The sequence below is a fragment of the Macaca nemestrina genome, chromosome 1 (genome assembly GCF_043159975.1).
Source record: "Macaca nemestrina isolate mMacNem1 chromosome 1, mMacNem.hap1, whole genome shotgun sequence".
Lineage (NCBI taxonomy): Eukaryota > Metazoa > Chordata > Mammalia > Primates > Cercopithecidae > Macaca > Macaca nemestrina.
Window position 1 is genome coordinate 224,977,745 of NC_092125.1, and position 12,700 is coordinate 224,990,444.

General features: G+C 52.1%; 2 protein-coding genes across 7 annotated transcripts in view; both read left to right on the forward strand.

Annotated features, from left to right (window-relative positions):
- LOC105479160 (G protein-coupled receptor 157) overlaps window positions 1-5,888 on the forward strand; it is a 77,557-nt gene extending 71,669 nt beyond the window's left edge. For 2 of the 3 annotated variants that reach the window (XM_071066767.1, XM_011737007.2), the window contains exons 3-4: window positions 3,103-3,297; window positions 4,141-5,888. In XM_071066767.1, the coding sequence (XP_070922868.1) occupies window positions 3,103-3,297; window positions 4,141-4,356 (411 nt within the window). In that variant the 3' untranslated portion in view covers window positions 4,357-5,888. The remainder of the gene's footprint in view (window positions 1-3,102; window positions 3,298-4,140) is intronic. The other variant, XM_011737013.2, reaches the window with a different exon arrangement.
- Window positions 5,889-11,739: 5,851 nt separating this feature from the next.
- LOC105479122 (solute carrier family 2 member 5) overlaps window positions 11,740-12,700 on the forward strand; it is a 62,527-nt gene continuing 61,566 nt past the window's right edge. For all 4 annotated transcript variants that reach the window (XM_011736943.3, XM_011736949.3, XM_011736956.3 and 1 more), the window contains exons 1-2: window positions 11,740-12,138; window positions 12,260-12,380. The gene's annotated coding sequence lies outside the window, so the exon portion shown is untranslated. The remainder of the gene's footprint in view (window positions 12,139-12,259; window positions 12,381-12,700) is intronic.

Sequence of the window (12,700 nt, forward strand, 5' to 3'; positions counted from 1 at the left end):
AAAAAAAAAAAAGAAATCCTCTTTTGTCTTCTTATAGCCTTTTATTAACTGTTGGTCTCCTGCCTGGGTGATGGATGCCCTTCTCACCTCCTCTTCTTTTCCACTGCCCTGGGAAGTTTCCGGGACCCCGATGAAGGCTCCCAGGCGTTCCGCCAGGCCCTGCCCAGGACTCTCCTCTACAGATGCCCTTTGTGTGTCTTTCTTTCTGCCTTTCCTTTGGCAGCGCAGGAAGCCTGCGGGGCTGAGGCTGACCCCTGCGGGTGACAGTGGGTCCTCTTTTCCAAATCAGCAAGTGTTTCAGAAAACCGGGATAGCAGTGGGCAGGGAGCTGAGAATGTGCTAGTTGCCTCTAGCTAGGAAAGAGCCAAGAGTCGGTGAGCTGGGACAGGCACCGCTAGGAGCAGACTGCAGCCAAGCTAGTGGGCAGTTCGTTCAGCAGTCCCACCCTGTAGCTTCCCTACTTGTTTCGGAGGGGTGCAGCGGGAAGTCCAGCTCACTGGGCTGCTGCTAAAAGCCATAGGAGGAGGAGGAGGAGGAGGAGGAAGGCTCTGAGCAGGTGAGTTGCAGAAGCTTGGGGGCTCAGAGATGCCACGATGCACCAGTGACTCCACAGGACACCAGGTGCTGGCAGAAAACCTTGGGCACTTCCCCTCCCCTGGGCCTTCAGCGTCCCAGGCACAGGACCAGCTCAAAAATGCACTTTTTGTTTTTGAGGCAGGGTCTCACTGTGTTGTCCAGGCTGCAGTGCAGTGGCACGATCTTGGCTCACTGCAACCTCCACCTCTGGATTCAAGCTGTTCTTCCACCTCAGCCTCCCGAGTAGCGGGGACTACAGGTGTGTGCCACCACACCTGGCTAATTCTGTTTTTGTTTTAAAGGCAGAGTCTTGCTCTGTTGCCCAAGTTGGAGTGTAGTGGCAAATCTCAGCTCACTGTAACCTCTGCCTCCCGGGTTCAAGCAATTCTCATGCCTCAGCCTCCCAAGTAGCTGGAACCACAAGCATGCGCCACCACGCCTGGCTAATTTTTTTGTATTTTTAGTAGAGACAGGTTTCACCATTTTGGCTAGCCTGGTCTTGAACTCCTGGCCTCAAGTGATCCACCTACCTTGGCTTCCCAAAGTGCTGGGATTACAGGCGTGAGCCACCGTGCCTAGCCTAGTTTTGTATTTTTAGTAGAGACGGGGTTTCACCATGTTGGCCAGGCTGGTCTTGAACACCTGGCCTCAAGTGATCTGCCCACCTCAGCCTCGCAAAGTGCTGGGACTACAGGCATGAGCCACTGCTCCTGGTCAATGCCCAGCTAATTTTTAAATTTTTTGTAGGGACAGTGTCTCACTCTGCTGCCCAGGTTACTCTCAAATTTCTGGGCTCAAGCGATCCTCCTGTCTTGACCTCCAAAAGTGCTGTGATTTCAGGCATGAGCCACCACTCCCGGCCAAAAAAAGCACATCTTCATTATGAGTAGTTTCATCTATTTTTACAAATTCAGCTTTGATCTGGAAGGAATCTCCTCCTTCCTCTCATGAAAGACATTCTCTAGGAGGAGGAAAGCCAAGACTGGCTCAAGATCACGTTTTTGTTCTCCTCCTGGAGAGGTGGGTGGGCGGGGGGCACAGCAGGCCCTCCCTGTGCAGGGAAGGGGCTTGCATTCTGGAGGGGAAGACGATGATAAGCAGTAAGCCGGAGGAACAAGGATGAATGATGTCCTGGGACTGAGGGTGAGACAAACTATGGGAAACAGACTAAAATAAAGAGCGGAACGTGAGGATGGGACTATCTGTGTAGTTATTTATTTATTTATTTATTTATTTTCTTATTTATTTTTGAGCTGGAGTTTTGCTGTTGCCCAGGCTGGAGCACAGTGGCACGATCTCGGCTCACTGAACCTCCATCTTCCAGGTTCAAGCGATTCTCCTGCCTCAGCCTCCCAAGTAGCTGGGATTACAGGCATGTGCCACCACGCCCAGCTAATTTTTGTATTTTTAGTACAGATGGGGTTTCACCATGTTGGCCAGGCTGGTCTCGAACTCCTGACTTCAAGCAATTTGCCCGCCTCGGCCTCCCAAAGTGCTGGGATTCCAGGCATGAGCCTTCATGTCCGGCCTCTGTGCAGTTTAAATAGGGGCATCAGGCCTTATCCAGAAGGTGCTGTTTAAGCAAAGTCTTGAAGTGGGCAAGGGGGGAGCCCCAGGGACAGATGGAGATGGGCATTCCAGAGCAAGGGAGCAGCCAGTGCGGAGCCCTGGGGTGTGGGTGCTGTGCGTCTGCAGTATAACAAGGAGGTCGATGTGGCTGCAGGGTTGACCTCGCTGTGACCATAAGGGTTGACCTCGCTGTGACCATAAGGAGCGTGTGGAGTGGGGAGCACTGAAGAGCTCCGAGTGGAGGACTCGCTGGAGCAGACCGGTTTTCAAGCAGCCCTGCTGCTTCTGTGCTGAGAATGGACCACAGTGGGGAGCAGGACGGGGTGACAGGGCGGAGGAGGGAGCCCATCCAGAGAAGCGGTGACACAGCCTGGACACGGGGCAGTGGCAGAAGGTGGCAGAAGTACCCAGAGTCTGGATCTGTTTTGAAGTTAGAAGTCGGCACGGTGGCGGCTCATACCTGTAATCCCAGCACTTTGCGAGGCTGAGGCAGGAGGATTGCTTGAGTTCAGGAGTTTGAGATCAGCCTGGGCAATATAGTGAGACCCTGTATCTATTTTAAACAAACAAAGAGGGCCACAGGACTTGCTGGGGTGGGATGTGGGCTGTGGGACAAAGAAAGGGCTCAAAGCAGAGCCCCAAGGCTTTGGCCTAGGCAGCTGGAAAGCTGTTGTTTCCATGAGCTGACACCAGGAAGGGAGCATTGGCCTCAGGGGTCAAGATCTGTCTTCTGTCTTGGACCTGAGCTGTTTCAGATGACTTTGAGACCTCCACATGGAGATGGGGACTGGGCGGAGGATCTAGCAGTCAGGGGTCAGGAAAAGGATCCGGGCTCCACCGCCCATCTCCCCTACCTCCCTGAGCTAGTTCAGGTCCCTGGGAAGACCTGGGCACCCCGGGTGGATGTGACGGGAGGGTGCCCATCCGCTCAGGTCTGCCCTCGCTGTCCCCACACAGCACATGGCGCTCTCTGAGTACCGGCCCATCCTCTCCGAGGAGCACCGCCTGCCGCGCCGCTGCTCCGTGGCGGACAAGAAGCTGGTGCTCATCCCGCTCATCTTCATCTGCCTCCGGGTCTGGAGCACTGTGCGGTTCGTGCTGACCCTCTGTGACTCCCCCGCGGTGCAGACGCCGGTGCTGGTCGTTCTGCATGTAGGTCTGCCCTCCCTGGCCCTTGTTGTCATCCCGGCCCCCAGAGGAGGCACAGCCTGATTCCTTCCCGCAGCACAGTGGCTGCACCCCAGTGTCGGCCAAGGCACAGCTTCAGGGAGGGAACTCGGCCCCACTGTGCTGTGCCTTCCTCTCTGCCCGAGACAGGACCTTGAGGAGAGGAGACAGAGTGGGATCAGTGTGGTCCGGGGTGGGGAGGTGCTCACCAGTGGCCTAGGAGTAGCCCCAGGAGAGTTGACTGCTCCTGGGTCCTTCCCAGCCCAGAAGATCTGGAGCCCTGCTGGAGGCCCACTGCCAAGGTCATCCCAGATCAGCCATGGCAGGGAGGATGGGGGGAGGTGCTGGGGTACACAGCACTTCCCAGCCACCCCATGTGTGTGCATGTGTGTGCATGTGTGTGCATGTGTGTGTGTGTGTGTTTCTCAGCCATTTCTCTTTTTTAGGGGGGGCTCAGGGACAGAGTCTGGCTCTATCACCCAGGTTGGAGTGTGGTGGTGGGATCTCGGCTCACTGCAATTTCCACCTCCTGGGTTCAAGCGATTCTCCTGTGTCAGCCTCCTTGTTGCTGGGACTACAGGTGCACACCACCACACCCAGCTAATTTTTGTATTTTCAGTAGAGACAGGGTTTCACCATGTTGGCCAGGCTGGTCTTCAACTCCTGACCTCAAGTGATCTGCCTGCCTCGGCCTCCCAAAGGGCTGGGATTACAGGCGTGAGCCACCGTGCCCAGCCTAGCCGTTTCTCTTAATTGGAAGAATTAAGAGAACGTGTGTTTCTGAGACCAACTCCAGCCCCATGCTCACAGCTCCTTTTCTCCTGACAGGGTATCGGGAACACGTTTCAGGGAGGTGCCAACTGCATCATGTTTGTCCTCTGCACCCGCGCCGTCCGAACCCGGCTCTTCTCTCTCTGTTGCTGGTGCTGCTCTTCTCAGCCTCCCACCAAGAGCCCGGCCGGCACTCCCAAGGCGCCCACGCCCTCCAAGCCAGGAGAGTCTCAGGAATTCCAAGGGACCCCAGGGGAACTTCCAAGCACCTGAGCTTTTGTCCTTTCTAGTTCTGTGCATAGGTGCCGCCTTCCTGGGCGTGGGCGCTTCTGTGCGTCCCTGCTGCAGGGGCAGAAGTGCATGTCTGCTGCACCGGAAGCCCCGGGTATTGATGCTCTCGGCTCCACTGGGAGAGCAGCCGCCAACTCAGCTTCTTCTACCTCCTGGATCCTCAGGCAGCAAGTTCCACCTGTACCAGTGTCCTGGCGCACTGGGGTGGGCGTTCATCTGCATAAGGGTAGCAGTGAGATTCAGGGAAACCAGTGGTCCATGACTGCAGCCACGGGGCCTCCACCCAGTGGACCTTGGTGTCCTGAGGGCCACACAGCACTGCACAGCACTGTTTACAATTTGAGGGATCCACACCTGTGCACCTGTCTTCCGTGTGATTAAATAAGCTGTCGGGGGCCCCAGAGATGTGTCCCCATCCAGACATCATGGTGTTGAGACATCATGGTCCGGGTGTTGAGATTCTCTGGAGAGCCCAGCTTTCCTTGGAAAGTTTGCTCAACAGAAGAACCAGCTGCCATTCACCGGGTTGAAGGTTCCCCTGAGGTTGCATGGTGGTCACCAGGGGTGGGCACAGCCCAGCACAGCTGCTTAGGGACAGCAGCCTCCCTGCGCCTCTTGGCCTCGCCCTCTGTGGGCTGCTAACCCTTGCTGTAGCTTGGGTTTGAGTGTCAAGCACAGGCCAGAATCCACACTCCTGCCCCCACCTGTCAATCGCTTCAGACACAGGTTCCCTCCTTCCAATTCCAAGGCTGGAACAAGGGCAGGAAGAGGCGTCTCAGGGAACCCCTGAAGACCCCACTGTCCCCCCAGCTCCTTTCTTATAATCCTCCTGTTCTTGGGGAGACCAAAGTGGGTGAGCGGGGAGGGATTCTGGCTTATTTACTTCTTAGTTTAGTTTTTTGTAAGTTAAAGTGGCCGGAGAGATGAGTAATCCAAATATGATTCCTCAGGCCGGGCACAGTGACTCCCACCTGTAATCCCAGCACTTTGGGAGGCCGAGGCGGGCAGATCACCTGAGGTCAGGAGTTCGAGACCAACCTGGCCAACATGGTGAAACCCGCTGTCTACTAAAAATACAAAAATTAGCCGGGCTTGGTGATGCGCACCTGTAATACCAGGTACTTGGGAGGCTGAGGCAGGAGAATCGCTTAAATCCGGGAGGTGGAGGTTGCGGTGAGCCAAGACCACGCCATTGCACTCCAGCCTGGGCAACAAGAGTGAACTCGGTCTCAAACAAACATTCCTCCCTGAAGGTGAAGGTTTTAAGATTGAGATTCAGCTTTTTGTTTTGTTTTGTTTTTTGAGAAGGAGCCTCATTCTTTCGCCTAGAGCTTATGTGGTGGTGCGTGCCTGTTGTCCCCACTACTCAGGAGGCTGAGGCGGGAGGATCCCTTGAGCCCAGGAGTTTGAGGCTTCAGTGAGCTGGGATGGCACCACTGCCACTCTGGCCTGGGAAACAGCAGGACACTGTCTCTGGGAAAAAAAAAAAAAAAAGGCTGGCCGGGCGCGGTGGCTCAAGCCTGTAATCCCAGCACTTTGGGAGGCCGAGGCGGGTGGATCACGAGGTCAGGAGATCGAGACTATCCTGGCTAACATGGTGAAACCCCGTCTCTACTAAAAATACAAAAAACTAGCCGGGCGAGGTGGCGGGCGCCTGTAGTCTCAGCTACTTGGGAGGCTGAGGCGGGAGAATGGCGTGAACCCGGGAGGCGGAGCTTGCAGTGAGCCGAGATCACGCCACTGCACTCCAGCCTGGGAGACACAGCGAGACTCCGTCTCAAAAAAAAAAAAAAAAAAAAAAAAGGATTCAAAAGGATTCGGCTGTTTTGGTATTCAGTTGGGGTAAGTGGCAGCATGGATCATGGAGCAATTATTTACATTTAAAAGAAAAGAATTGAAAGTAAGCACTTGTATCTCTATTTTTATTCTGTGGCTCTTCCACAAACGCTTTTGTCTTATTTCAGAAAAAGCTGCTCTGTTCAGTCACAGGAGCCATTGGCAAAGAATGGGAAGTGGAGATGCTACCTCCAGGGGCTTGGCGAGAGAAAGTACAGCTTTACCTGTGATAGGTGGTTTCCCTTGGAATCCATCGGAACTCGACAAAGCATGCTTTTCTGAGCTTAGTAAAATGGTTCTGGATCAAAACCGAAGTCACATTGTGCTGCTGATCCCTGTTTGACTCTCAAAACCAAAATCTGTATCAGGAAAGGAATAATCATTTAGCAGACTGAGTCCAAAATGCTGATTTTTGGTTTCCTGTGAAAATGGATTTCTGTTTCTTTTTTTTTGAAATGGAGTTTCACTGTGTTGCCCAGGCTGGAGTGCAGGGGTGTGATTTTGACTCACTGCAACCACCGCCTCCAGGGTTCAAGCAATTCTCCTGCCTCTCAATTCCAAGCTGCTGGGATTACAGGCACCTGTCACCGTGCTTGGCTAATCTTTTTGTGTTTTTAGTAGAGATGGGTTTTCACCATGTTGGTCAGGCTGGTCTCGAACTCCTGACTTCAGGTGATCCACCTCAGCCTCCCAAAGTGCTGGGATTGCAGGCATGAGCCACTGTGCCTGTCCAAGAAAACAGATTTCTTGATGGAAATTAGCGAGACAAACATCCCCTTAGGATTGAAAGAGAGCTCTGGGCTGCTCCAGGGAAAGCCACTCGGCAGAGATAGACTCTGTAAGTGAATTCTGGACTCCCCTAAGGACATTACAGCAAATCTCTGGGTATGTCTCTGGTAAAAACCCTCACTTGAGCTTCTAGAAGGGAGCAAAAATTCAGGAATTTGCTTGCGGCAAAAGAGAACATGATTTACAGAGAAAAGAGAAAAGACAATACTAGGACACAGAGGAATAGTGTTAGAATCAACCCTGCTCAGCAGGGGCCTCCAGAGCCCTCCCTGCTGTACCCAAGCCAGGGCTGAGACGTGACTCCCCAAACGGGCTGGCCATGGTCAGGAAAGGCCTGTAGAGGGAGCTGAGGGCTCAGAAAACACCTGCTCTGGGTGCCTGGGCTCAAGTTCTCATTCCGTTTCTTTGATGCCACTGGCCACTCTATCTGCTTCTGTAAAAACCTCCAAAAAGTTACATGTCGGGTATCTAATTCAGCTTCCTCTGCTGCCCACCTCTTGCCACAGATGAATGATCACCGTGAATGGTGGTGACCAGGTGGGCAGGGCAGGGGCTTGTCTGAGTGCCTTAGCCCAGGCCTCTGGCCCACCGACCTTGAAAACAGCAATATCGCTTCCTCCTTAGATCCAGTTACCAAGTCAGTCTAGCTGGGTGGGTAGTGCTCAGACAGAAAGACTGGATGGGAAGGAAGTCACATCCTAAAAGTCCAGGAGGGGGCCAGGCACAGTGGCTCACGCCTGTAATCCCAGCACTTTGGGAGACCAAGGTGGGGGATCACCTGAGGTCAGGAGCTCGAGACCAGCCTGGCCAACATGGTGAAACCCTGTTTCTACTAAAAATACAAAAAAAAAAAAAAAAAAAAAAGCCAGACGTGGTTGCGTGTGCCTGTAGTGCCAGCTACTTGGGAGGCTGAGGCAGGAGAATTGCTTGAACCGGGGAGGCAGAGGTTGCAGTGAGCCGAGATCACACCACTGCACTCCAGCCTGGGTGACAGAGTGAGACTCCATCTCAAAAAATAAAACAAGTCCAGGAGGGGCTGTTACTTCTGTTACTTCTTTTTAATGTATTTATTTTTGTGGGGCAGGGTTTTGCTGTCTGGAGCACCACACCCAGGCTGGAATGCAGTGATGCAGTCATGGCTCACTGTAGCCTCCAACTCCCAGGCTCAAGCGATCCTTCCACCTCAGCTCCCCGAGTAGCTGGGACCACAGGGCTGGCTAAATTTCGATTTTTTTTTTTTTTTTTTTTTTTTTTTTTTGAGACGGAGTCTCGCTCTGTCGCCCAGGCTGGAGTGCAGTGGCCGGATCTCAGCTCACTGCAAGCTCCGCCTCCCGGGTTTACGCCATTCTCCTGCCTCAGCCTCCCGAGTAGCTGGGACTACAGGCGCCCGCCACCTCGCCCGGCTAGTTTTTTTGTATTTTTAGTAGAGACGGGGTTTCACCATGTTAGCCAGGATGGTCTCGATCTCCTGACCTTGTGATCCGCCCGTCTCGGCCTCCCAAAGTGCTGGGATTACAGGCTTGAGCCACCGCGCCCGGCCTAAATTTCGATTTTTTGTAGAGGCAAGGTTTTGCCATGTTGCCCAGACAGATCTCGAACTCCTGGGCTCAAGCGAAGGGCTGTTACATCTGATGAGGGCAAAAGGGGCTGTGCTCCTTGGACACTTTGCACAGCCCCAGTGGGCTTCTGTCTCCTCTGTTAGTGTGGTTAATGTTTATCTGCCTGCATCCCCTAGTCACCCAAGTGTAAGCTCAGCCATAACACGTTCTGCAGCCGGAACAGTGTCCTCAGCTCAGCGTCCCTCTCCCATGCACTTTCTGAACTTTGGTCTTTTAACTAGGTTTACCAGCCGCTGTCTGCCTCTTTGTGCTTCTGAGGTGTTTTTGGTTTGTTCTGTTTTGTTTTTAAATAAAGATTATTATTTGACCCAGGCTGAAGGTACAGACAGAACTCTTCACGTGTCCACAACAAGAAAAATTGTTTTTACAAACTTCTAGTCGTGGCATCAAAAGTGTGAGTTTTTGCATCTGCAGAATTGTCATACAAGCCCTGATGGGGGGGGGAAGCTGAAGTTTTACTGTTTTAAATTAAATAAATACATTATTTTTCTCCTATATATTCGGTAAACTGATTGCCTGCTGCTGTGTTGTGCAGGGTGGGGAGGGAGCGGTTGCTGCACAGGTGGCTCACATTGGCCTGTGTTGCTGCGGTTCCAGAGCCTACCATGAGGCTGAGACCTGGAGAAGACAGCTCTGCCCTTCTCTCTTGGCAAATGTAGCTAAAGAGGCAGCCGCCCTGTTGGCATAGCCAGCTTCCCCTGAGTTTGCCTAATAAACACCATGGGGGTGGAGAGAGAGGGAGAGGGTGTTAGAATACAGATTCCTGGGCTCTGTCCACAAAGTTGGTGCTTAAGAGGGGAATGAAAGCCACTCTTATAGCAGGGCCCTAGTGTAACTGCCCAGTGGGTTCACCTTGCCTGCTGCCTAGATAGAGCCGATGAGGGTCAACAGGTCCAAGTTCCAAGCACCCATGACTTGGGGCTGAACTTGAATAAGAGATGCTCCAGGGCTGAGCTGCCAACCCCTTCACCCTTCATGCATAGTTGTATCACGCACATGGTGACCCACTGCAGCTGCAGCTGCAGGCTTCCTGGTGGTCAGGGACTGCTGGGACACCAGGGGCTCTTCTTGGGAGCAGCCTTCCAAATGCATCTATCGGAGGTGGCTGCCTTGCTTTGTGACTTGAAGGTTTGCACTGGCCGTGCAGCCCCACCTTGCGGTCATATTTTTCTTTAAACTGCTCCACCTGGGGAATTTTGCTGCCAAAAGCTCCTAAACTTTCTTCTACTTTCTGGATTTTGTGCAGTTAAAACTGCATTGAGGAGAATGGCTTGAACCCGGGAGGCAGAGATTGCAGTGAGCCCAGATCACGTCACTGCACTCCAGCCTGGGTGACAGAGCGAGACTCCGTCTCAAAAAACAAAACAACAACAATGAAAAAAAACTGCATTGAATAGCCCCTAGAAGTGGCATCTTGAATTTGGTTATTAAGGTACAATATACACAAGTAATGCTAGAATGGCAGTGCCTGGTCCTGCTTCTTCGAGGTGACCATCCTGAGGTTTGTTAACTATTCTCTCCTGTCTTTGTCTTTGCGTCTCTAAACTTGATGCTATGTGCTTATCTGGGAGAAAATGGAAGCATCCCCTCCCAGCCCTCTCCTGTGACCCTCCACTCATTAACCGCCATGCGCCTTTCCCTTTCCATCTGTCTCCCCTCAGTGACCTTTTGTCACCTCTTCCGTGACCTCTTTTCCAGAGTTCTCTTTGCCTTCCTCACCCCAGCAAATGCAGCATGCGTTCAGAATCCAGGCTCCATGTTCCGTACTGTTCCACACCGTTCCCTCTTGCCTGGCCTCCTGCTTCTGCCTGTATGCAGCCCACACCCCACAGGGTCACCTCCTTCTGCTCCTATAGCCTTCTAAGCGGGTCTTTGGGATGCCACAGTCTCTGCAGAGATCGTAAGTTCCAGGGACCACTCTACCAGGCATTTTCCCCAGAGCCTGCCAGGCTCCTGGCACAGAGTCAGGCTGTATCCAAGGGTCAGCTCAGCACGCAGCTGAGGCTTAGGCCTTGCACATAGGAAAAGCTATAGCAGGGGAAGATTTGGGGGAAAGGTGGACCACTTTCTGAATGAAGCACGTGGGTCTAGAAACAATTACTTGTTGGAGGAGAGTCCAGAATCCAGGCTCCATGAGGAAAAGGATTTGCCAGATGTGGTGGGGTTAGGACATTGTCACTAGCTAATAGCTGGCATTTTCTGAGTGCTTACCCTGTGCCAGGCCAGATATGAAGTTGCCCTTCTGTGGGCAGGATCCTGGAAACTGCACAGGTCACAGGCCCATGGAGTTGGCACTGCCTGTACACAAGACAAAGTTGGTGCTTACCAGGGGAGTGAAAGGCACTCCTATTGCAGGGCCCTAGTGTAACCACCCAGTGGGTTCACCTTGCCTGCTGCCCAGACAGAGCCAATTTTTCAAGACAGGGGAATTGCAGTAGAGAAAGAGTAGTTCACATACAGCTAGCTGTGTGGGAGACCAGAGTTTTTTATTATTCCAATTGGTCTCCCCGAGCATTTGGGGATCGAGTTTTTAAAGATAATTTGGTGGGTGGGGAGGGGCCAGTGAGCCAGGAGTGCTGATTGGTCAGAGATGAAATCACAGGGAGTCAAAGCTGTCCTCTTGTGCTGAGTCAGTTCCTGGGTGGGGGCCACAAGATGAGATGAGCCAGTTTATCGATCTGGGTGGTGCCAGCTGATCCATCAGATGTGGGGTCTGCAAATGTCTCAGGCACTGACCTTAGGTTTTACAACAGTGATGTTATGCCTAGGAGTAGTTTGGGGAGGGTCAGAATCTTGAATCCTCAGCTGCATGACTGCTCAACCATAATTTCTAATCTTTTGGCTAACAAGAAGGGGGTCTACCTTGAGAAAAGGACTGTTATCTTCTTTTTTCTAAACTATAAACTGTAAGTTCCTCCCCAGGTTAGTTCAAAGCCCATGCCCAGGAATGAACAAGAACAGCTTGGAGGTCAGAAGGGAAGATGGAGTTGGTTAGGTCAGATCTCTTTCACCATCTCAGTCATAATTTTGCAGTGGCGGTTTCACTAGCAGGGTCTCAGAGTAGGAGAGAAGAACATTGGGGTATTTATTCTTTTTTGTTTGTTTGTTTGTTTGTTTTTTGAGACAGAGTCTCGCTCGGTCGCCCAGGCTGGAGTACAGTGGCACGATCTTGGCTCATCACAACCTCCAACTCCCAGGTTCAAGCAATTCTCCTGCCTCAGCCTCCCCAGTAGCTGGGATTACAGGCATGTGCCACCACACCTGGCTAATATTTGTATTTTTAGTAGAGACAGGGTTCAACCATGTTGACCAGGCTGGTTTCGAACTGCTGACCTTGTGATCCATCTGCCTCTGCCTCCTAAAGTGCTGGGATTACAGGTGTAAGCCACCACACCCAGTCCATATTTTTGAAGATCAAAACATGTAGTTTCAGATGAGTCTTTCAGCCTCCTTGGAATTAGCAAGTCATGATGTAATCCTTTCACATAAGTGAACACAGCATGATGAGGATTTGCTGGTGGTGAGTTGAATGAGTTTTGAGTCTAAGCTATCATTGGATGCTTTTTATTGAAGAGCTGATGAATCTTTCCAGGAAGTTCCTGGAGTGAACCATAAAGTTATTTGCAGCATTTGTCTTGCAGGACAAGAATCTCCTGGGCATAGTGAAGTGATATTGATGAAGGCATCTGTGTGTTTATCAAGTCATCTTATGGTAGACAAGCCAAGGGGATGGCTTTGAATCTCCAAGGAAAGGAGAAGAAGGTGGGTCCCGATGACCAGGTTTGTGAACGACGAGACTCTGGAAAGAGAGAGACTGGGTTCCAACTATGGCTCCATTGTTTATTATACTTGATCTTGGCCAGAAGGCTGATAAGTGGACTCTGTCATTTCTCCTTTTTTGGGGGAGTGGGGGATGGAGTCTTGCTCTCTCACCCAGGCTGGAGTGCAATGGTGTGATCTTGGCCTACTGCAACTTTCACCTCCTGTGTTCAAGTGATTCTCCTGCCCCAGCCTCCCATGTAACTCAGACTACAGGCACGTGCCACCATGTCTGGCTAATTTTTGTATTTTTAGTAGAGATG